This window comes from Baudoinia panamericana (assembly GCF_000338955.1).
Source record: "Baudoinia panamericana UAMH 10762 unplaced genomic scaffold BAUCOscaffold_5, whole genome shotgun sequence".
Classification (NCBI taxonomy): domain Eukaryota; kingdom Fungi; phylum Ascomycota; class Dothideomycetes; order Mycosphaerellales; family Teratosphaeriaceae; genus Baudoinia; species Baudoinia panamericana.
In genome coordinates, this window is record NW_006911261.1 from 621,463 (window position 1) to 643,395 (window position 21,933).

General features: G+C 53.9%; 10 protein-coding genes and 1 non-coding gene across 11 annotated transcripts; 5 read left to right on the forward strand and 6 right to left on the reverse strand.

The window, feature by feature from the left end:
- Positions 1 to 1,299: 1,299 nt before the first annotated feature.
- On the forward strand, positions 1,300 to 3,790 carry BAUCODRAFT_23549 (uncharacterized protein; the record flags this gene model as incomplete). Its single annotated transcript, XM_007676933.1, has 2 exons — positions 1,300 to 2,283; positions 2,348 to 3,790. The coding sequence occupies 2 exons, from the start codon at positions 1,300 to 1,302 to the stop codon at positions 3,788 to 3,790; spliced, it is 2,427 nt and encodes an 808-aa protein (XP_007675123.1).
- A 1,042-nt stretch (positions 3,791 to 4,832) lies between these two features.
- Positions 4,833 to 7,311, forward strand: BAUCODRAFT_138544 (glycosyltransferase family 2 protein; the record flags this gene model as incomplete). The annotated part of the gene is made up of 5 exons (XM_007677500.1): positions 4,833 to 4,948; positions 5,091 to 5,398; positions 5,591 to 5,719; positions 5,774 to 6,069; positions 6,125 to 7,311. The coding sequence occupies 5 exons, from the start codon at positions 4,833 to 4,835 to the stop codon at positions 7,085 to 7,087; spliced, it is 1,812 nt and encodes a 603-aa protein (XP_007675690.1). The 3' UTR covers positions 7,088 to 7,311.
- Positions 7,312 to 7,568: 257 nt separating this feature from the next.
- Positions 7,569 to 7,666, reverse strand: BAUCODRAFT_t21. The gene has a single exon. It is a non-coding gene; the product is annotated as a tRNA-His (tRNA).
- Positions 7,667 to 7,947: 281 nt separating this feature from the next.
- BAUCODRAFT_147340 (uncharacterized protein) lies at positions 7,948 to 10,007 on the reverse strand (the record flags this gene model as incomplete). Its single annotated transcript, XM_007677501.1, has 7 exons — positions 7,948 to 8,278; positions 8,331 to 8,652; positions 8,794 to 8,865; positions 8,918 to 9,212; positions 9,312 to 9,395; positions 9,535 to 9,848; positions 9,902 to 10,007. 7 exons carry the CDS (start codon positions 10,005 to 10,007, stop codon positions 7,948 to 7,950), a joined length of 1,524 nt encoding a protein of 507 aa, XP_007675691.1.
- Positions 10,008 to 10,785: 778 nt separating this feature from the next.
- Positions 10,786 to 12,895, forward strand: BAUCODRAFT_32930 (uncharacterized protein). Its single transcript, XM_007677017.1, has 2 exons — positions 10,786 to 11,399; positions 11,460 to 12,895. The coding sequence occupies exons 1-2, from the start codon at positions 11,100 to 11,102 to the stop codon at positions 12,786 to 12,788; spliced, it is 1,629 nt and encodes a 542-aa protein (XP_007675207.1). The 5' UTR covers positions 10,786 to 11,099; the 3' UTR covers positions 12,789 to 12,895.
- Positions 12,896 to 13,821: 926 nt separating this feature from the next.
- Positions 13,822 to 14,955, reverse strand: BAUCODRAFT_54640 (uncharacterized protein; the record flags this gene model as incomplete). The annotated part of the gene is made up of 1 exon (XM_007677182.1): positions 13,822 to 14,955. A coding segment is annotated over one exon (1,134 nt), but the record flags the coding sequence as incomplete, so codon positions are not given.
- A 211-nt stretch (positions 14,956 to 15,166) lies between these two features.
- On the reverse strand, positions 15,167 to 17,084 carry BAUCODRAFT_32934 (uncharacterized protein). The gene is made up of 2 exons (XM_007677018.1): positions 16,817 to 17,084; positions 15,167 to 16,763 (listed from the first exon to the last, which is right to left on the reverse strand). Exons 1-2 carry the CDS (start codon positions 16,952 to 16,954, stop codon positions 15,465 to 15,467), a joined length of 1,437 nt encoding a protein of 478 aa, XP_007675208.1. The 5' UTR covers positions 16,955 to 17,084; the 3' UTR covers positions 15,167 to 15,464.
- Positions 17,085 to 17,223: 139 nt separating this feature from the next.
- BAUCODRAFT_23554 (uncharacterized protein) lies at positions 17,224 to 17,946 on the forward strand (the record flags this gene model as incomplete). Its single annotated transcript, XM_007676934.1, has 1 exon — positions 17,224 to 17,946. The coding sequence occupies one exon, from the start codon at positions 17,224 to 17,226 to the stop codon at positions 17,944 to 17,946; it is 723 nt and encodes a 240-aa protein (XP_007675124.1).
- A 154-nt stretch (positions 17,947 to 18,100) lies between these two features.
- Positions 18,101 to 19,156, reverse strand: BAUCODRAFT_121694 (uncharacterized protein; the record flags this gene model as incomplete). Its single annotated transcript, XM_007677502.1, has 1 exon — positions 18,101 to 19,156. The coding sequence occupies one exon, from the start codon at positions 19,154 to 19,156 to the stop codon at positions 18,101 to 18,103; it is 1,056 nt and encodes a 351-aa protein (XP_007675692.1).
- A 194-nt stretch (positions 19,157 to 19,350) lies between these two features.
- BAUCODRAFT_443059 (uncharacterized protein) lies at positions 19,351 to 21,152 on the reverse strand. The gene is made up of 2 exons (XM_007677503.1): positions 20,677 to 21,152; positions 19,351 to 20,612 (listed from the first exon to the last, which is right to left on the reverse strand). The coding sequence occupies exons 1-2, from the start codon at positions 20,944 to 20,946 to the stop codon at positions 19,491 to 19,493; spliced, it is 1,392 nt and encodes a 463-aa protein (XP_007675693.1). The 5' UTR covers positions 20,947 to 21,152; the 3' UTR covers positions 19,351 to 19,490.
- Positions 21,153 to 21,359: 207 nt separating this feature from the next.
- BAUCODRAFT_23556 (uncharacterized protein) lies at positions 21,360 to 21,863 on the forward strand (the record flags this gene model as incomplete). Its single annotated transcript, XM_007676935.1, has 1 exon — positions 21,360 to 21,863. The coding sequence occupies one exon, from the start codon at positions 21,360 to 21,362 to the stop codon at positions 21,861 to 21,863; it is 504 nt and encodes a 167-aa protein (XP_007675125.1).
- Between the last annotated feature and the right edge of the window lie 70 nt (positions 21,864 to 21,933).

Sequence of the window (21,933 nt, forward strand, 5' to 3'; positions counted from 1 at the left end):
GAGCGCACGTGGCCACGACTTCACCCGGTCTAGAGCCGCTCCCAATTTGTACTGGCTGCTATCTGATAGAGGAGATTGGTTATTCTTCCCCATAGCCTAGACAGCCGATAAGGCGCGCCCATGGGCGCTTCGGGACCGTGGGCTTACTCCTACCTCCGCTCTCCCCCACAATGGATTGGAACCTTGTTAGGCTGATAAGCAGCCAGGCTGGGCCTGGAAGTCGCTCAAGGTCTTGGTGTGATATATCCTGTTAGGGCTGCCATCTTGACGGAGGACTACCGAAAGCGCGTAAGGGCATTCGAGGGAGGGTCTTACGGGCCCATGAACTGTGAGAAACAGACATCCGCGGACTAAGGATCTTCTTTACAGCAATGCAGTGCGATCGTCTCCATAGTAACACACCCAGCGCAGCGGCACGCAGCGCAATCGAGACTGGTCTAAATCTCCGAGAAAAATCGTGCCAAGTAAGAGATGTAGCGTGCCATCGTTTTACTGGAAGAGTTGCGACGCCTTTCATCTTTACGCCTTGCCTACTAAAACCCAGCCGATGAGTCCGGAGAGCTTCAGGGTCCCTTGATGGCCTCAGTGGTCGAATGTCCGATACCGGGTCTGGGACGCACAGCGCAGTTTCACGTTTACCTGAGAATAGCCAGCATCGGCGTGTTGTTAGGCACGGTAGTCTCCTAACATGATGCCATCTCACGCAACTGGCAAAGTCGTAGCTTTTGTGCAGTCATGAATGATCAACTTCTCCGTGCGTTTCCGTACGGATGGCTTATAGTATTCAGTCAGCATGCATCGTTATCGTTCTTCCTGCAGCCGACGGGCCTCAAGCGCGTATGCTCATAGACTCAGATGGTACGATGTTTGTTGCTCGTTGCTTGTTGCTTGGGTACGTCGTTGTAGGGCGCCTTGCAGCCTGTTTTCGCACCTTTGTCTAAATAGACAGTGCCTGATAGAACAAAATACCTAGCGTATGCAAGAGATCGACCGCTGTATACACATTGTTGCAACATAACCTAGCGGGTGGTGCCAGCTCTTAACCAGGACATCGTGCGTGTAGTCCTGGAGTCAGTTGTGCAGAACGCATCAGGGGAAGACACAAGAAAATGCCAAGGAACCACGGCCTCAGCGGAGAGCTTCCCCATCCGGAAGGCACGACCGGACCGTCTTCCACCATGGTTACGGCCATACGCACATTGCCATAGCCCCAAAAGAATGCTTTTCTGGAGACGCGGCTACGTTGAGTAGCAACTCTGAAAGCAATGAAATCACACATAGTGTAGCAGTCGCACATTGATGGCCGGTAAGCGTCTGCTGGACGCTGCAAAACTTCTCAATGCCGGCAGCTCGATCGCAAAGCAGCACTATGCGGTCCGCCTGCAGCAATGGGAGGCATATACGCGGACCTCGAGTCTGGGGAAAGCTGTCAAGAGTCAAACCGATAGACTCACGGTGACATTAGCGGCTGCGGCTGCCCTGTCAAAGAGATTCAACGAGGCGGCTCCGCCATGGCAACAGCAGCAGCAATCTCCATACCAAGGACCGCCTTCACCAGAGCGTAGTCGGGATGGAAGTCTATATAATACGGCTGCGATCAAGCCTAGCGCTTCTGTAAACGCCGCAGATACCGTCGCGCAGGCGGGAAATGTGGATCATGAGCCTGGCAAAGCAAGCTCTGGCCATGACAACGCGAACGATTCCGACTCCATCGTGAGAACCGCACCGAACGAATCGCATTCTTCTATCCGCATGAAGCAGTTACAAAGGCAGTCGGAAGGGCAAATACCAGCCGTATCTGCGGACACGCAGTCAGAGCAAGCAGTGAATTTAGACCAAGATACATTTTCCGTGCGAGCAGATCACTCTTCGCCAGAGCTGTCATCCTTGCCTAGAACGAAGATACCCAAGTATACGGAAGACGGACCTACCGCCTCCAATGCTAGGCACGCGCACGAGCTCAATCAAGACACTTACCCTGTACCTGCCGATTGTAATGCTGGTCAACAACCCAACGATGCTGATACGAATGTCTACTCCAGCCCCAAAGTCTCACGTATGTTGGGTCAAGCCGAACCAGAGCGCAGCAATCCTTATCCTGGTAGGTCAAGATTGCCGCCTCAGCCTCTTCCGGAGATGGTAGCTGCACGAGAGCGATGGCAGAATAAAAGCAAGAAGCAGACCCGTGGCGAGATGGAAGCTCAGGGCTCCTCGCCGTCAAATGCGGGACTGGCTGATGTGGAAACGCAACGGCTTGCTTCCACGATCGCGAAAGAAGCAGAGGTAAGTGAAACGAACAATATGCTCCGCCACATGTTTGCTGGTGCGTGCTGACAGTCTCGAGAAGTCTGGTATAAAATCTGCTGTGGCCGCCCAGCCCGAAGACGCACCGTATCAGATGCGTGAGTCGCGTGTACCATCATCTCGCCTTGGCCGACTATGGCAGTACAGCGGCTTGGCAACCAGTATGGCGTTTGGCGTAGTTGGAGAGAGCTTCAGGCGTATGACCGGAGGTAGCTCTACCGGCAGTCTGATGCTGAGCGAGGCCAACATGGATCGACTAGTATCTAAGCTGAGCCGCATGAGAGGTGCAGCGTTAAAGCTGGGCCAGATGATCAGCTTCCAGGGTACGCGTCAAGACTTCAAAGACGCGAGCAGAACTGACGACCTCGCAGATTCCAAAGTCCTGCCACCGACCATAAACGCCGTGTTACAGAGAGTGCAAGACAGTGCGGACTATATGCCTTCGTTCCAGCGCGACGAAGTTCTGATTCGGAACTTTGGCCAAGATTGGCGCAAGCTGTTCTCCGACTTTGAAGAGAGGCCTTTCGCAGCGGCCTCAATCGGCCAGGTCCACAAGGCGAGACTTGCATCCAATGGAAAGGAGGTGGCCGTCAAGATCCAGTACCCTGGCGTCAGAAACAGCATAGACTCTGATCTCAACAACCTGACTCTTCTGCTGACAGCCAGTCGCTTGTTGCCGAAGGGTCTCTACCTTGAGAAGACTATTGCGAACGCTCGTGTCGAGCTCGGCTGGGAGTGTGACTACGAGCGTGAGGCAAAAGCTTGCATACGCTTCCGGGAGCTTCTACGTGATGAGCCGTCCGTGTTCGCGGTCCCCGAAGTCTTCACCGAGGCGTCTGGTCCTGACGTACTGACTGCGGAGTTCATGACCGGAACAGGCGTTACCAAGTTGAAGGATCTAAAACAAGATGAGCGCGACTACATCGGCAGCCAGATTCTTCGTCTGTGTCTGCGAGAGCTCATGGAGTGGCGATTCATGCAAACTGACCCGAATTGGACGAACTTCTTGTACAACCGGCAGTCAAACAAGATCGAGCTGCTTGACTTCGGGGCAAGCCGGGAGTATCCTGACAAGTTCATTGAGCCCTACGTCTCTCTACTTATTGCGGCTTCCAAGCATGACCGAAGTGCTTGCCGCGAGCTCTCCATTGAGCTCGGCTATCTGACCGGCGCCGAAAGCCAGGAGATGCTTAAAGCACACGTTGACAGCATTCTCACACTTGCTGAACCCTTTGTGGAGAGCGCACCGGACGTGTACGACTTTGAGGATCAGACCATTACGGACCGTGTGCGAGCAAACATTGGCTTGATGCTCAGGGAGCGATTGAGTCCGCCGCCTGAGGAGACATACAGTCTACACAGGAAGTTGAGTGGCGCGTTTTTGCTATGTGCAAGGCTACAAAGTAAGGTTAAAGCCAAGGCTATGTTTGAGCAAGCTGTAAAGGTCTGGGAAGGTCGAGAAAGAAGTCTAGAACAGCCTTCTTAAGCACCTATGCATGTGCTTGAGACAGATGTTCGGCTATATTGAAGGTATCCAAAGGCACCTTACGCGACATAATTGCTAGTGAGAAGCAACACTCCCGACGCACTTGGCCGAAAATTGACTAAGTTGGTCGGGTGTAACGCAATCCCACAATGATTGAACGACTCGCGCTGCAGTCCATTCGCCATGCGTGCGAGCTCTAGGATGTCCGAGACCTAGATGTGATTGTCCGTACCTATAGCGGATCCGATGTCTCAACGGGGCGAATCTTGGCACACTCGATCTCTAAGCGGTCTCGTCATATAATGATCGTCTCGCAGCATTATCGCCCTATAGTTTCCATTGCATTGAACTATTGAAGTTAGTACCCCCTTTGCGGCTCGAGCCGAGAACTGGAGAAGTGGGTGGGCCCGGCGCGCAAAGGAATCCCATCGACCACCCGCACTACAACTTCGTCGATCTAACGCCTGTGACGATGGCCCGACCAAATCCCTTCCATGGCGTCGACCCTGGCTTACTTTGTGCCACGCTCCAAGTGCCAGCTCCCCGGGGTCCCTCGCGCACTTCATTGAGTGAGCGTTCTCAGCCGCCAGCAGGGCCTCCCTCCTCCGTAGCCGCATGATATTCTCGCATAGTCCTTTGGTACGGTAACTATCTAAGTGGGCACATTAGGCGACCCCCACGTCTGCTAGCGTTGTAGATCACGCCCATCGCAGCAGCTCACGACACTCGCCCGAAACATTCCTCTGCAGCACCAAATGAAGCCCGTGATGAGTTCGCACCTACGTCCGGCTGGTGGGAAACATGGAGCACTGCTCTCAACACCGAAGCCATAGCGTAGATCACTCGCTTTTTAAGCCGTGCCGGCGAGATGCTCGCATTCCCTACAATGCAGTGGCTTCTGAGTGTCCCATCGATGCGGGCGGACGTGACCGCTCTCTTATCCAACACTGCACCTCTCTTGACGGTAGGTGGTGAGCATTGTACCGTTTCCACCACATTTCACTTTGTCGCTCCCGCTATCCTGTCCATTTCCAGAGCAACAATGCTTACTGCGAAGCGACTGTCCTGGGGGCTCATGCCTCCGACGGCATTGCTTGCTTTGACGTCAATGTTGGCCTACTTCGGGTTCCGCATCTACACGCTGGTCTACGCCCAAGCGTACGTGTAGCACGGCCGACGGCTTGCACTCGCCTGGACATTCCTGGTGCTCAAGATAGTGACGCTGCGTAAGTTTGCATAGTTGCCGGACTCGGTGTAGTACTGTCCTAACGATGGCAGTGACGAACGCTCTGCCCTAGAGTCTGAGAGCTCTGGCTTGGCGACCACCCAACAGACCTCGCAGACGACTTTCCGGTGACAATGTTCCTACCGTCGATGTGCTCATAACCTGCTGCAACGAAGATATTGATGTCATCCTTGACACAGTAAGGGCAGCCTGCTTAAGCGACTATCCACAGGATCGTTTTCGGGTCTTCCTCTGCGATGATGGTCGGTCAGAATCGGTGTACAAGAGCGTCGTGGCGTTGCGGGAGACTTACCCGAATATTAACTACACCTCCCGACCGAAGCCAGATGTACCGGACTATAAGGCTGGCAATCTGAACAATGGTTTACGCTACTCTAGAGCGCTTCCCATGGACCAGATCCAACTGCCGCGTCGTCCTCAGGTAGTTTACTCGGCAACGACTTCTGTGGAGTCCTACAAAACAGCTACTGAGCACTCGAGTGGTTCGGAGAAGGAGTCCTTTGATAAATCTTTCGACGACTGTTGCGACCACACGGGGAACCTTACGGCTGCAGTCGCGAGTCCGAGCGAGTATGTCGCAGGCCTGGATGCCGACATGATCTGTATGCCCCATTGGCTTCGGGCGCAACTGCCGCACCTTATTGATGACCCGAGCGTCGCAATGACCTGCCCACCTCAGACTTGTAAGCTTGCAAGCTTCCCATAACCATCATCTTTGGCATGGGCTAATAGATTAGTCTACGACACACCAACTAATGACCCGCTAACGCAGAACATGCTTCAATTTGCAGGACTAACGGAGGCAGTCAATGATAGTCTTGGGCATGCCGACTGCCTTGGCTCCGGCTACGTCGTGCGGCGGACGGCCGTTGAAGGTATCGGAGGCTTTCCCGTTGAGTCGGTCTCTGAGGACGTCTGTTGTTCGGCCAAGCTGCTAGGCGCCGGGTGGAAAACCGTCTTCGTTCAAGAGTTTCTCCAGTACGGTAGCGTCCCAGAGTCGTATTATGCGCACGTGAAGCAAAGGACTCGCTGGGTAGCTATTGCCCGTGCATGGCATTGGGTGACGTTGAACGCTGACCTCGTCGTAGTGGGTCGGCCACATCCAGACTGCAATTCTCTTCCGCTTCCGGACCTCCAGGAAGTATGCCAAGCATCTCAACCTTGTCCAGAGGCTGACAGGGATAACGTTCGATCTCCGGCAATGGGTCCAGATTCCACTCGCACTAAGCTATTTCTTTGTACCTCTTGCGCTCTACGCAGGCTATCCGCTCGTCATCTGGACTTCGGCGTTTCAACTCCAGTGGCTGATCCGACTGATATGTATATGGGCGACCTGTCACTGGATCCACCAGATGGTGATGGGATGGATCGCTGGGATCGGAAATGGTCGCTACGATATCAGGATCACTTCGTACGACGCGGAACTGGAACAGTGGCTTCTACCTTACGTCCTGAGCGCGTTCGTTCAGTCTTTTCTGCTTCCCAAGCGGCTTGGCGGACGATCAACCGGCTTCAAGTCTACCGGTAGTATACTGGACGCCCTCCATGAGCGCGATGCTCAACGCCGTGCACACGTTTTCAAACGTCTATACGCCATCCTGTGGGTTCAACGCGGGATATTCCACGCGGTGTTCGTGGTCGTATGCCTCGGCGGCGTAGCGTTGACCTGCATTCGATCCGTCTACCCAAACATCTCAAGCGCGTATCCGTTAACACAGACCACATATGGAAACCAGCTCATCTACTTGGTCACTCGCATTGGGTGGCCGCCACTCGTCTGGCTGCAGTTCCTCCAAGCGGCACTGGTGCCGCCTTTGTACGCCATCTTCCCACCCTCGGTGAAGCCGCGGGAAGAGCTGCTTGACAGAGATCCCAAGACAAATGTCGCGTACCCGAAGCCAATGGCGACTCGACTAAAGAGAAGTGCGTGGGACTTTTGGAGGTACATGCGCGCATCATTGGCCATGGTGTATTGCATCTTTTTGTTCACGATTTCGTGGTTTCTATTTGGCACGAACATTGCCAGCGACCAGCACACGAGCCCATGGTGACGACCCGGAGTCGGGATGTTGGTATCATGGTGTGATAGACTTTTCGGCGAGGCGCTGGTTTTGTGGGAAGAGAAGCGCAACAGCCACAGTTGGCTGAACAGTCCCATGCTGAATGTCGATGCTCCAGCAGCTTGTGGAGCGTACAGGAGCTTGCATACTTCGTATACCTCGAGAACGTCAGCCTACCGTATGTGATGTCGGAATATGTCGAATGCTTTGGACCCTTGACAATCATTGATAGGCGCTGGCACGTAAAAGCCATCGTAGATTACGTAGTTCTAACTATGGCTGGCTTTTGTGCCAGCCTGGGTCCGATTCCCGGTACCGCCATCGTATGGCGCTGCGACGCATGTCGTGGAAATTCAATGTTATCAACCCTACAGGTGGCTGTATCTCTTTATCAAAAGACTAACGCACTAGGCGCCCTGACTTGACAAAACCAAAATGAATTTTTCCACGACTGCGTCGCAGCGCCATACGATGGCGGTACCGGGAATCGAACCCAGGCTGGCACGGTGACTTGAGGGACTCTAATGAGTCAATCCACAACGTGACGTCATACCACTAGACCATACCACCTGATGATGAATCCATCGTGCTCTTTGTTGTATATATAGTGTGATATCCCAATCTTCTGAGCTAGCCGAGTGATCCGTCTTGAACTAAGGCTACGAGGTCCTGCTGATCGACTATGGCTACATAGTCCATTGTTACAGTACAACGCAAATTTAGCTGGAAGCTACGCAATGGCTACGCCTCGAACTGATGGTTGTTGTACTTTGACCTGAGATGCTCGAGGCAGCCTATTCTCAACGCATATTGCTCCCTAAATGTGACTATCGCTGTCTGTGCAGCTCTCCTCAACCCTTCACTTCTGGTAAGCCTCCATTTACCGCATCCGAGTCCTCCTCGTGAAGCATCGGCTTTCCCGCGGTGTTACTGTCTAGATTCGTGATCTCCTCAATGGACCGGCCTTGCGTCTCCGCTAGGGCGAACCAAGCGAATCCTGCAATACAGAGGTCAAATAGGCCCCAGAGCAAGAACGTGCCCCACCCCATGTTGGCAATCATATAAGGCGTCGTCAAGCTGAAGACGAAGTTAAAGAGCCACTGGCTGGCCACGCCAACGGCTATGCCAGCCTCGCGGGTCCTCGTAGGGAAGATCTCGCTAACGTAGGGCCACGGTAACGGGCTGTGCAAGTCAGCGATGTCCTCAAAAAAACCAAGTTCCGGAGTACGCTTACCCCCACGAGAAGTTATATGCAATGACAAACATATAGATGAGTGCAATTGTTGCTATGCCGGATTGTGTTACTTCGCTATTGCCAGGTGCTGGATGTGTTGCAAGCACAGCACCAGCAGAGATCTGACAAGCAGACATAAAGAGCGCGCCAGCTGTCAGGATGTTACGGCGGCCGACATTGTCTGCGACGAAGATGACGAAGATCAAGCAAGCTGCGAATTTTATAGCACCGAAGATCGCGGTCAAGAGGAGGTCGGAGTTGCCCTTGTTGCCAACGAGCAGCTTGAAGTACTGTGGGGCGTAGTATGCGAAAGCGGTGGCACCTGTATGGTTGAGGTAGTAGAGTCAGTGAGCGTTGTGCATTGAAGTCAACACACTCAACGATTGGCCCTTCTGCTGAGCTGCTCAGCAGGAGCAGACAGCATATTGTGATTACTATGATGTGGGAAACGGTGACTTCTTACCAGTCGCTTGCTGAGCGATGAAGACCGAGCTGGCCGTAACCGTGCGTCTTAGATTGCTGCCTTGAACCATCTCTGCGCCTGCATCAGTAATAGCAGGAATATTCCATCACGGCCGCACGCTTACCCGAGAGTCTAAAGCCCTCTCCCGCATGTGCTTCCATCTCAACACCGCGCCTAATCTCCTCCATCTCCACTTGCGTTGCCGGTCCGTCGTCGGCGCGGACCCATTTAAGGCTTTCCCATGCCTCCTCGTGACGACCAACGGCTGTTAGCCATCGCGTGCTCTCTTTCAGCGTGAACATGCCAAGTCCAAGCAGTCCAGCCCACAATATCTGTAGAGAAACCGGGACCTGCCACTGCGAGGTCTTCGAGCTGGAGATATCTCGAGCAACACCCCAATTGACCCAGTAGCTCGTAAACTGTAAAGTACTATCAGTCTCACAATCCAGTCACTCATAGAGGTGCCTTCATGACTGCGAGAGCAGCCCTAGCACGAGCGCCTAGCTGGAGTAACTTACAATGCCAAGTGTATACATGAGCTGGTAGAACGAGCCGATTTGTCCACGAACCTGCTTAGGCGACATCTCCGCGCTGAACATGGGCTAGAGGTATTATCACCCTCGTCAGCGTCATCTCCGACAATCGCAAGAGCTACGAATTAATGATGATCATCCCCACGGCATAGCGGCTGCATTAGGTGCTGAGACTGCCATGGTGCTGCGTGGAAATGTGTCTACTCACGACTACCACAGTTGTACCTCCCAAACCCAGACCAGCAATCACTCGACCAACGTAGAATGCACCCTTACTGTGTGTATTGCCAGTTTCAATTGCCGCGCCGACGCAGAAGATGAGCGCACATGTCGCGATGGCCCATTTTCTTCCATAGCGGTGCGTGATGGGCAAGATGATCAAGCAAGCCACAAATGCACCAAGGTTTTGAAGAGACACGGCGAGGGAGGACACGTGAGTAGCTTGTTTCGCTGTGTAGCGATAGTCGCGTTCGAATGGTTTCAACGTGAGCACTCCGCCAATTATCCCACTGTCATAGCCGACTGTGGCGAAATATATCAGCTGCAATAGAGATGGTAGTCTGGAATGCACGTACAAAGGAAGCCGCTTATGCAGACGACGGCGCCTAGATAGTATGCTCTGAACATTCCCAGACGGTTAATGCCCGCGGTGTCGGCGTTAGAATCCTTGATGAGCCCCATATTGTCAACTCTAGGTCTCTTGGGCACGGTGAAGGTCGCTCCATCATTGCCAGGAGGGATGGTATATGTATGTCACTCGACGGTTGCGAGCTAGCCACGGCAGGATGCAGTTAGGGTATCATTCGTGCCCTTGGGAAGGTAACGCGTGGCTGAAGCACGCAACACACCAAGGTGCTCTACTGGCAATCGCTAGTTGGCTGGCTGTATTGCAAGAGTCATGTTGTGGGACTGCCCATCTGCATGACCAGGCCTGGTCCCAGGAAGAAACCCATCAGCATTTAGTTCGGCCGAAAGAGAGACTGAGTGAGCGCAACAGCATAGATGGTTCCATCTCAACCCACGATGGTGCAATAAATGAAACCCGCTAGCTCCATGGGAGTGGACCAGCAGTGTGGGGACATCGCGCGTGGATTGGAGGGTCGATGAAGATCACTCGAGCTGAGAGTGGCTGTCGTGAGGTTTAGTGGGATTGGACGTGAACGCGATTCCTATTGTCACAGAGTCTTCGAAAGCAGTGTTTGTGACTGGTTCCTGCTGCTCTGTACCTCTCCGGAGCATCTTGTGATTTTGATCTTCTTGAAACGATTGTAATCTATAATGTACCATGTATGCCATTTCTAGAGTGTGCTGCGCAATAGAAAGGAGACTGTCATGCGGCAGTGCCCGATCCTCGCCGGTCGTCAGCCTCCAGTGCACTCCAGTCGAGCGTGGGTATTTCACGAGCTTTTTAGGCGGCAAATCCTGAGATGATAATGTAGTGTTCCAGCACCCTTTTGCTAGTCCCTCCATAAGCCATGCATATCGTATATCTGGATGCTTCATGCTTCATGCTTCATGCTTCATGCTTATCAGGTTCGCCGTCGGCATCAGTCCGGCGGAGGTGATAGGCGGCTGTTACCCCTCGTAGAGAAGGAGCGCAATCATGGCCAATAAACTTATGGACACAGGTCATCTCTTCATCTTGGTGCTTCGGTACATTATTGCAACGCCATGCTGTTGGGAACCAGCACGTGAATTGAAATCATGGGACTGCTGTGTAGTCGATCCTTCCAGAGTTGAGCATCCTGCCCATTATCGGCTATACTATTGAAGATGGCAGACTCTGTGCCGCCAAAGCTGGACCTTGACTGGACCGATATTGCGGCGAAAGCGCAGACCCGACTCATCAACTCAATACCTTCGGAATGGCGTCTGTCGCACGACAAGCTGCCACCTCCAGAGCAGCTCGATGTGACTGGCTTTCCAGCCAAGTGCGGCTTGCTCAGCGAAACGGAGTTGAAAATTACAGATAGCTACGCTACTGACATCGTTGGCGCTGTAGCGGCTGGAGAATGGACCGCGGAGGAAGTCATGAGAGCGTTCTGTAAACGAGCTGCGATTGCCCACCAGCTTGTACGCCGCCTCGATGACACTCCCAACCTCGGTGTCCGACGTTGAGCTAATGTGTGGCAGACAAACTGCTTGACGGTCATCATGTTCGACGCTGCGCTAGCACAGGCTAAAAAGCTCGACGAGATCTTCTCTCGTACAGGAAAGACGGTCGGGCCTCTGCACGGACTGCCCGTCAGCATCAAGGACAACTTTAACATTCCGGACTACCCTTCGTCAGTCGGCTTCTGCTCGTGGGCTCTAGAACCGATGCGCGAAGAAAGCACTATTGTCAAAATCCTGCGTGAGCTCGGCGCTATTCCGTTCGTGAAAACCAATGTACCAACCGCGATGATGATCGCAGAATCTGTCAACAACTGCTACGGACGAACGGTCAACCCTCTCAATCGTGCTTTGACTTCCGGAGGTAGCTCGGGTGGCGAGAGCGCACTGATAGCGATGCACGGTAGTCCGTTAGGACTCGGTACAGACATAGGCGGTTCGCTTCGCATACCCGCCGCATGCACTGGTATCTTCACGATTCGACCGTCGTATGGCCGTTTTCCTCACTTCGACGCTCGAACGGGCATGGCCGGGCAGGAAGCTATCGGCTCTGTACATGGCCCCATGGCACGAAGCGTAGCCGACCTCAGACTCTTCACAGAGAATGTGGCCAATTATGGCCCATGGCTGAAAGATCCGAAATGCATCCCCCTTCCATGGCGGACAGTACAGCTCAAACCGAAACTAAAGATTGCCGTCTTGTGGGATAACGGTATGGTCCATCCCACTCCACCCGTACAGCGGGCGCTACGTATTGTTGCGAAGAAGCTGAAAGGCCGGGGTTACGAACTCGTTGATTGGGCGCCGGACGGGCATGCGGAAGCTATGAATCTGATGGGCGCTTTCTTCATTGCCGATGGCGGCAAGTCAGTTCGTAAGATACTCGAAGCTTGCGGTGAGCCGTTCAGACCGGAAATGCAGACATACGAGTCGGCCAAAGAGCTAGGTGTGTTCGACCTTTGGCAGCTACAGAAGCAGCGTACGGCATTGTGCAAACGATACCTCGACCGGTGGGCGGCCTGCAAAGGACTCGACGCGATACTGAGTCCGACCACACCGTATGCTGCACCGAAGAGCGGCGATTTCAAGACTGTTACGTACACTGGTGTTTTCAATATTCTTGACTACTCAGCGACCAGCTTCCCTACTGGTGTGATTGCGGATGAGTGGGATGATCTGTATCCTTCCGACTTCAAGGCCTATAGTGAGATTGATGAGGTGACAAAGAAGGATTACGAGTCCGCAGATGTGCATGGGATGCCGGTAAGCTTGCAATTAGTAGGCCGAAGGTTAGAGGATGAGAAGATCATGGCGATTACCGAACGAGTGGTACAGGATATAGCTCCCTAAGTCAATAATTCCCTTCAACCGATCAACGCCTCGCTAAGTGCGCTTGCAAGTGTGACTGTAACGAGATGTCGGAAGTACGGTGCTATGAAGCCTCGTCAATCTGCCGCTGTGCGGGATCCTTACTCTCGACCTTCTGTCTTTTGGCAGCAGAGCCGAAGATCTCAGTCCATGTTGCACTCAGGCTTCGCAGTCGACTCTGCGGGCTGCCTGCACCGTTCTGTAGATTGGCGGCCTCATCATCTTCGTAATCCAGGTCGCCGCTAACTATCGAGTGTCGCTTCTGCGCTGCAGTAGAGGCGCGCTTCGAATCTGTAACTGGCGCCCTCCGAGCTTTTGAAGTGCGACGGCGCAGGTGACCGTGAGGTGCGTCAACCCCACGGCGCAGACTGTCAGCAACAAGTGCCGTCAGTGACGCGCTCAAGGGACTGGTAAGTGGACCCGGCAACAATCCTGCCACGGAATGACGGCTCAGCAGCCTGTGTGAGCCGTGAGGATCAAGATATTGGCCTTGGGACTGCCGTCGAGCTACAGTAGTTGTCGGCGAACTATGTTCAGGACTGTCGATGGCCGGTCCAGATCGATGCCTGTTGAGCGGAGTCTGTGGGCGCAATGACGACAGCAAGCTCGCTTGCGGAATCACCGGTGCGGAAGTCGTCGCATGGAGTCGTGGTGGCTTATTTTCGTTGAATTTTGCAGAATCACTCTGCGGCAGCGGAGAAAGAGTATCCGCATGTACGGCCGCGGAGTTTGCGGGAGCCACGGCTTTGAGAACTTCAGGTGCGCGAACCTGGTCCAGAGTCAGCTGCGGTGCCCCTTCATTGCTGGAAGGCTGCAGGTTCGGCGTGACCATCACCGAGGGTGGAATTGACTCTGCGGTGTGATACCGTCGCAGCGTCGGCGGTCCAGCAGAAGAGCTCGGAATGAAGGACGGCCGCCTGTCCGGGCCGTCATCACGCTCTCTGATCTCTGGCTGAACGTGCTCCTCGTCGACAAGATCAATGGCATCGTCTTCTTCCCCAAGCTCCTCATCGCCCTCCCCGTTATCCTGTCGACCTGAAGTAATGCACCACACCCCAAGGAAAGTCAGCGCACATCCACCGATAAACTTGGCAGCGTCTCCGGCAGCCTCGCGTTCGAAGTCGCGATATAACACGGCACTACCCACGATCACAGAGATCGTGAAGAGCACGAACTGCGTCGGAATCACTACGGTAGCATTGAAGTGTTGTAGGGCCCGGTTGACGTACTTGATCTGCATCACAGCGGTGAAGATGAGCACCGCAAGTAGAAGGTACGTGATTGGGAACGTGACGACGTGCCAGATGGTGTTCGACAGCAAGGAAGCTATTCCTTTCGTTGAAAGTGCCGTGTAACCGCCGAACAAGGCCACCAGGCCGAGGTCGATGAGTACCGTCCGATCACCATATTTGTTGCTGGCCACGAACAGTATACATATCAGCAGCAAAGTGACACCCAAGTAAGTCTCGAACTCCCACTGCGTGATCAGCTCCCAGATCTTGTCGGGCGTGAGCTTGGGATTATTGTCGCTTGCACTGAGCACAACAGTAACGCAGCCGGCCGTGGCAATGATCACTCCAACCGCATCTCGCCAACGGAAGCGTTCGCCGAGCAGTAGAGGTGCGATCAAGCAGTTCGAGACCAGTGCCACCACACCCAATGGTGAGACAATGGAGGCTGGTGCAAAGCCGTAGGCCAGGAAGTTGCCTGCTTCTCCGACCACCATCAAGCCTATGCCAAGCCACCATATCGGAGACTTGAGGTAGGACTTGTCTTTCTGCTCACCATCATCTTCAGCCTGACCATCTCCTTGTGTATCTATGGCCTCCCCGGCGTCTATACGTGGGATAAGCGGATCACCCTCATGGTTCTCGACACCTTCCTCGAGCGTGTAGGCTTCGGCGCCATCAGTGGGCTCTGACTTCGCATTCTCCTTCGCTCTCTGCTCTGCTATATCGATCTGCTGGGTGCCATACGTCCTGGGCCTGTTCTTGCGTTGCCTCTGCTGAGCCTTCTGCTTCTCCTGCCACTCCTCTCGATCCCTGTTCAACCTTATATGAGCATACCGTTGTGTGTTGAGCGCGAACGATATGAATATGTTCCCGCAAATTGCCGTGATTATGCCTATCAGACTAGACCAACCGCCAGGCGGCGAATTGCTGTTTGAGTCGTCGAAGGCGCGCATAGGCGAAGTCGCTGCCTCAAGAGGCGTTGCAAATCCAAGCATATGCATCCCAGTGAGGCGGACTACAGCTTTTACCGGTTGCTGGGCTCTTCACACAATTCTTACAGCCACAAGCCAGCATTGTATGTCCACCAACAGTGGATCTAGAAGCATTCGAGACAATGAGATTGCATTTCGGCGCTAGACCACGCCGTTTGATGACGGCGCCGTGCAGATTCCATTTCCGCGTGAGCTCCGCCTCCGAAAGCTTTAGCGGGAACCGAGTGACTTTGATCGCTGCCACCCACCCCGGCTGCGTAGATGGGGTATAGCATGCTACGGAAGTGCAAGCCTGCTCACCTACATGTTGCTGGCTTAGGACAATCTTACAGCTGTGACGCACGCGTCGACGGACTTACACCACCTTAGCAACTGCATGTGCGAATCCTGCTTCAAACAATTCGGAAGATGAACGCAACTTCTGCTGCATTACACTACAACTTTGCCTTCGAATGCTGTCGGTCCAATTGTAGAATATCCCGCTTCTCGATACCATAACTCTTTGCCATCTCCTCCGATTTCTTCTTCTGCCATTCGATCTTGTCTAAGAAGAATTTACCCTTCTTGTTCTCGTTGCGACCCAACTGGATCAAGTGCACCTCGTCCGGACCGTCTACTATTCGCATTGTTCGTCCGTGTGCCCACATGTTCGCCAGCGGTGTATCTTGGCTGACGCCAGCGCCACCGTATGCTTGAATGGCACGATCGAGCACCTTCAGCAGCGTATCCGGGACGAGCACTTTGGCCTCGGCGATCTCCTTGAGCGCGAACTTCGCGTCCTTGGAGTCGATCATCATTGCGGCGTTCAAGACGAGCAGACGCGCGGCATCAATCTCGATCCTACTGCGTGCGACGCGCTCAAGCATGACACCATGCTCGTGGAGGAACTTGCCAAAAGGCTTCTTTCTTGGGTCATTTGCGCGTGCGAGGAAGTACTCCAAGGCCTTCTCCGCAGAGCCAATAGAGCGCATAGCGTGATGGATGCGACCCGGACCGAGACGACCTTGGATCACTTCGAAGCCTCGACCCTCGCCCAGAATGATGTTTGACACCGGCACACGGACGTTGTCAAACGTGATGTGGCCGTGTCCATGAGGCGCGTCGTCGAAGCCGAACACTGAAAGCATGCGCTTGATGGTAACACCTGGTGTCTCCGCGGGAACTAGCACAACGGACTGCTGACGGTAGACGTTCGAATTGTCCGGGTCGGACTTGGCCATGGTAATGTAGATCTTGCAACGCGGGTCGCCAGCACCGGACGACCACCATTTCGAGCCATTCAGCACGTAATGGTCGCCATCTCTATGCATCTTCAAGGAAATGTTCGTAGCGTCCGAGCTTGCAACGTCCGGCTCGGTCATTAGGAAAGCAGAGCGGATCTCGCCAGCCAACAGCGGCTTGAGCCACTTATCCTTCTGCTCCTGCGTGCCGTACTTGGCGAAAACTTCCATGTTGCCGGTGTCGGGCGCGGCGCAGTTGGTGGCCTCAGATGCAATATGGCTCTTGCCCAGGTACTCCGCCATTAAGCCGTACTCCAAGTTGCTGAAGCCTGCACCTTCCTTGAAGTGGTTCTTCGGCAAGAACATGTTCCAAAGCCCAAGCTCACGTGCACGCTTCTTCAGGTCCTCAATGATCTGTGGGTGAGCAGAGAAGCGATTTGCGATACCTTCACCAATCTGCTGGGCGTAGATTGGGTCTGCGGGAATGCATTCTTCTTCCACGAACTTCTCGACCTGTTTGGATTGATTAACGACGCTAGTGGCCACATGAGGCTACATCGACATACAATGTCAAGAGTCTTCAGCGCTCGTTCGCTGACGAACTGTCGAGCAATAATCGGAACCTTTGCGCTTGCTCGTGTTTGTTCGTTCTGGCCTCCCACCAGCAACTCCTCCGAAGCTTCAATCTTGTACGGGACAGACATGGTGTGAGATGTGCGAAGATGATACAGGAGACTGAGAAGTTGCAATGATCGCGTTTCGGGCGCTTTCAAACCTACATTGACGTTGGAATAGTCATCACTAACCGAGTGACCTCCTCAGTCGGTGACAGCCGAGGATGTGGAAGCTCTCGTGGTGTTTCGGCCTTCCGAGGGACAAAGCAGGTCTTGGTGATCCGTGCGCTACTGAGTCATGTGGGGAGCGGAGGTGGCGCTGTGTCTTCGGGACGCCGAGGCGTTGGACAAGTGACTCCATGTACAATGCCCATCGTACATCAATGTCGCTTCTGTCGCTGCCCGCAGAGCTCAGGCTACAGATATACCAGAACTTGCCACATCTCCGACCAGGCCGCAGTGAGACGGTGGCGCCGCGTATAGCTATAACACCGGCTATCTCTAGAGTCAATTGCAAATTGCGGCAGGAATCGCTGCCGATCTACGCGGAGAACGCGCATTTCTTCATACAGGCTGATGAGGAGAGCCTCCCAGCAAGCGATCGTGTCGCAGCATGGCTCTTCGCTCTCGGGAGTGCTATCAAGCACGTCCGTAGCTTCCAGCTGAGCCGCCACTGGATCGGAAGCCACCCAACTCGCTGGCAGGGTCACGTTGGCTTTTATGTCCGTCTTGAGCGGCTGGATGATGCGTGGCAGGTCAAAGCAGGCACGTACCCCATAGCTGGGGATATCCGAGCGATGCGAGCGGAAAGCGTTGAACTCCTGCAATACGTCGTGCGGCAAAACGTTGTGCTACCTCTCAATATGCGAGACAAGCCCGAGCTTCAAGCCCAGGATGTGCAGTTTGTCGCGGCCGCGATTGCAGTTGTGGCTACTCATCCGATCTCCGCGGTTGACACTGAGCAGAGTGTGGCCGGTGGGCAGCGGCGGAGGAAGGCTTGGTCGCAGCTGGAAGGGGCACTGCTGGCATTGAAGCCTGCAGCCGGCGAGCATGATGTCTGGCCTTCCCGAACACTCCGTTGAACACAAACTATCTGGGCATATCAGTTGGGAATGGTGAGTACTGCCTTCAAACTATCGAGAACAGATCATACGATCTGGATGATGTATCAACATATAAGCGTTCATTGGGTATCATGCAGAAGTAGATGCGAACATGCAACTTGCGCCGAGCCGTTCAGAACTCCAGCTCCTCAACCTCCATGCCACATTCAATACACCGCTTCTTCGTCATACCAGTTCCTGGATCGTCGACAGGGCGGCCCCATTCATGCTCATGCTTCCCATTACCTATCGTGTCGCCGAACTCGCCACCTCCGCCACCTCTTGCGCGCTTGTAGGCGTCGACCCTCGTCCGCTTCTTCAATTCATTCAGCTTGTTCCGAAACTTCTTTTCTTTGCGTTCTTTCGTCTCTCGTTGCCGCTTGTCGAACTCCTCATCAAGCGCTTCGGCAGAACCCCACTTCTTGTCACTAAACGCATACTGTTCAACCTGATACCGCACGTACAGCATCATATTGTGCCAAGTACTCTTGTGCGGGTTCGGCTTCTCCAGATGCGGCAGAAGCGTTTCGTCTCGGAGTTCGGGATCGGTAAGGAGATAGTCCTCTCTGGCTTCGCTTTTGGTCAGAAGGCTGTACTTCTCTGGATACTTCTCTTTGCAGGTATGGCATATCTGGCAACGTAAGGCTTCGTCCCACTGCCAGTCTATCTCCAGACTGCCGCATTCCCGGCACTTCTTTGTAATCTCTCGCTTATCCAGAACAGACAGTCCAGGCTCGTATGGGCCCACTCGCTGCTCTCGCAGACGTCGCTGTAGTTGCTGCCTCTCCCATTCCTTCAAACTCATGTTCGCTGGCTTACCATCCGCCTCGGGCGCATGTAGCGCCTTGTTGTAGGGATCATCTTCCGCCGTCATGAAGCCACCTTTCGTGTCTGTCATCTTACTGAAGTCATACTCCACGAACTTCTGGAAGTTCCTCGCCGCACGAATCCCCGTGTCCGGAGCAGCGGCCAAGCCATTGTTACTGCTCGGTTTACCGCGCGCGTCGCGGACGGAATCTATGTTGGAGGAGATGGCGGAATGTGGTCGCTTTAAGCCGGTTGTAGAGACAGGATAGCTTGTTTTGCGGCTGGCGGTAACAGGCGGTACTACATCCCGTTGTGTTTGCAGTGCCTTTGCTCTCAGGCGAGCCTCTTCCATGCGGCGCACCTGCTCCGGTGTCACGTCCATCGGCTTGGACAGTGGCGCCGATGGCGGCGTTGATGGTCGCCTTGTTTCCGCCATTCCTGCGAGTCCACCAGTTTAGAGGCCACTTAGGGGACACGTACGTGGCACGATGCAACGGAGGGTTGGTGCATAGTCTGACAAACATGGAATGGTGCACATCCTTCTTATGGACGTTCTACGTAAGCGTAGAGCTACGTGAGTCATGCGAGTTTGCGAGCTCAGGCTTCCAACCGAGTCATTTACCTTCTCATAAGAACAAGGTATATGTAGAGACGCTACTTCCATCAGGACGATCAAACTGGAAATCGCTTGGTATGCTAAACAAGTGAGTCATTCCTCATTCTGTGATGCCGTCCCCTTTCTTACGGTCCGCGATCTCACCATCTTGCATGCTCTCCATTACCCTTCGCACTCTTCTTCTCGCATCGACGTACATCATGAACTCGGTATACGTCCTGGGCAGCACCTTGATGTTTCGATCCACAGTGAACGTGTAATTGAACTGCCCAGTCGGCTTCGTCTCGCCGTGCTCCACATTCCGCACCTTACTGTCTACTCTGACTTGCACGCGAGTCTGCTGGTTATCGCTCTGACTCTGCTCCGCTGCTGCACCTTCGTTGCTGTTGGACACAAGCGGCGGGTCGGTATAGACAATCGTGGCTGTCAGATACAATACGGAGCCAACAGGGACCGGATTCTGAAAGGTCGAAGGGTCGAGCGAGACGAACGTTGGACGGGTGTGCGCAAATGATGCGGCGCAGCAAAAGGCCAACTCAAAGGTCTGTTTGAGCAGGAAGCCTCCGAATATCATGAAGTTGTGTCGATTGCGGTACTGTGGTTGCATAATATTGGCTGTATTGAGGCGAGTCGTGTCCATGAAGTGTACATTGTCTGGTTTGCGTAGCGAGTCGTTTGGATCGTGGTACTGCAGTTGCCGCTGCCACATTGCGTGGATCAAATCGCTCTCCTCGTCGTTCGGCGTCGTTTTGAGCAATGACCGCTTGGCAAGATCCTTGCGGTGCTTGCTGTTCTTCTCGCCCTGCTCGAAGAGCTGCTTCTCCTCATCGGTGTCTCTCCGCACTTGCGCAATCTCGACCGGCTTCTTCGTCGACGGATCCAACGACACCATCGTACATTGACAGGTAATCATCACATCCTCCTGCTTGACCTTTTGACCGGGCTGTGGCGCTCTTGCGACTTGCAGGCTGATCTCCATGCTGCTTCGACCCGTGTAGCTCACTTGACCGCTCAATTGCAAGTCACAGATCTCATGCAGGGGATGATTGATCGTGATACGGTCAAAGGCTGCGGTCACGGTTGTCACATCATCGCCGGTATGCTTGTACGCGATTACCCCGGAAAGAGCATCAAGATCCATAAAGATTGTACCGAGCCGGATATGGCCAGAAGAGTTCAAGTATGTATCCAGCAGCCATGGGTCTTGAGCGAGTGGTAAGATCTACGACTAGAGCATCAGTCAGTGAGCTGACAGGCTGTGCCATGAGTTGTTCGGTTCATACCACGCTGTAATGACTATCCGACATCTTTTTGGGAGTTAGGTCACGATTAGATGGCGTGGACGGCTTCTTCTCGCCAGGTGCCGCATCATGGCCCTCTCGTTGCCGCTTCCTGAAGGCCTCGATCCATGGTGTCTGTACCCTCTGGTCGGTGAGTTGTCGAAAAACGCCGTCTGTTCGGCGAACCGACGTGGTGGTTAGGCTTCGTTGGGAAGATGCTACTCGCGTGCGAGTCGTACGCAGTAGCGCTCGCCATGTGTTGGCTCGTGCCGCCATTGCGCCACTAACTACATGAAGGTGTCAAGACGGACTTTGTGAGCTCGTCATGGAATGAAGCTGGAGCTCAAAGCCCGCCTCAACTCGGCCCGGCTTCGTCCGAGCAAGTTGCGCCTTCTACGCCTCGATGGAGACCCAACCAAGGACGTCAGAAGAAGTTGTCGTACCGTATGCTTCTCGGACACTCTGCTGAAACCAAGGTGTTGTCCGAGACGGACGCTGTTACCCGCAGGAGCCTACACGCCGGGAAGCGTTGTCCTCAAGTAGCTGCCTCTATCCATAACTGCTGCCTTGCCTCCTCTTCGTCAGATGCTTCTCATATCAGTGTTGCTCTTTGGATCACAAGAACCTTGACTGTGTCTAACTCCCTCGCGACTAGCAGTGGCGAGTGAACGCCGTTGGCACCCAACACCATGTCCGACGACGGCAAAAGCGACACAACGCCTGCGGAGCTTCCCATTCCAGGCATTCTACGTTTACCGACAGAGCTCCGCCTGCGCATATATGGGCGCCTTTTCTTGGTTCCGAAGTACGACCTCTCCAAGAAGAGCACCGACGCAACCGGCAAACGCCAGGTCTTCCTTCCAGTCATGCGTACTTGCTCGGTCTTTCGCAATGAGGCAGCCAATCTTTACCACAAGTATTTGGTTGCCATACTCGCGCAGACACATATGAAGCGCAGAGTCCTCGAACATTATCTCATGCACGAGTCAGACGAAAGTCAGGGCATGCTTGACGGAAATAAAAGACCAAAGGTTCCCGCTCCGAGGGACTTGGGACCGACTGATATCGCTGCTGCTCTCGCCACGCATGACGACTACCCAGACTACATACCCAAGGTCAGAGAATTGGCAATTGAATACATGCTCACGCTGTGGATGAGAGATCGAGTGAAGGATTTGTTGAAGGCTTTCTGATGCCGCTTTCCTGCTAGGTGACTCCAAGGCTATGTACCGCAGGACATTACCGCCCTTCCCACCGCCATAG

Excerpts from the sequence above, each read along its gene's own strand:
- BAUCODRAFT_32934 (XM_007677018.1), bottom strand. The coding sequence starts at position 16,954 with ATGTCTGTCCCGTACAAGATTGAAGCTTCGGAGGAGTTGCTGGTGGGA. Across the intron at positions 16,764-16,816 it reads CGCTGAAGACTCTTGACATT|GTCGAGAAGTTCGTGGAAGA; the intron begins GTATGTCGATGT and ends CAATCCAAACAG.
- BAUCODRAFT_32930 (XM_007677017.1), top strand. The coding sequence starts at position 11,100 with ATGGCAGACTCTGTGCCGCCAAAGCTGGACCTTGACTGGACCGATATT. Across the intron at positions 11,400-11,459 it reads CTGCGATTGCCCACCAGCTT|ACAAACTGCTTGACGGTCAT; the intron begins GTACGCCGCCTC and ends AATGTGTGGCAG.
- BAUCODRAFT_443059 (XM_007677503.1), bottom strand. The coding sequence starts at position 20,946 with ATGGCGGCACGAGCCAACACATGGCGAGCGCTACTGCGTACGACTCGC. Across the intron at positions 20,613-20,676 it reads TGTCGGATAGTCATTACAGC|ATCTTACCACTCGCTCAAGA; the intron begins GTGGTATGAACC and ends CTCTAGTCGTAG.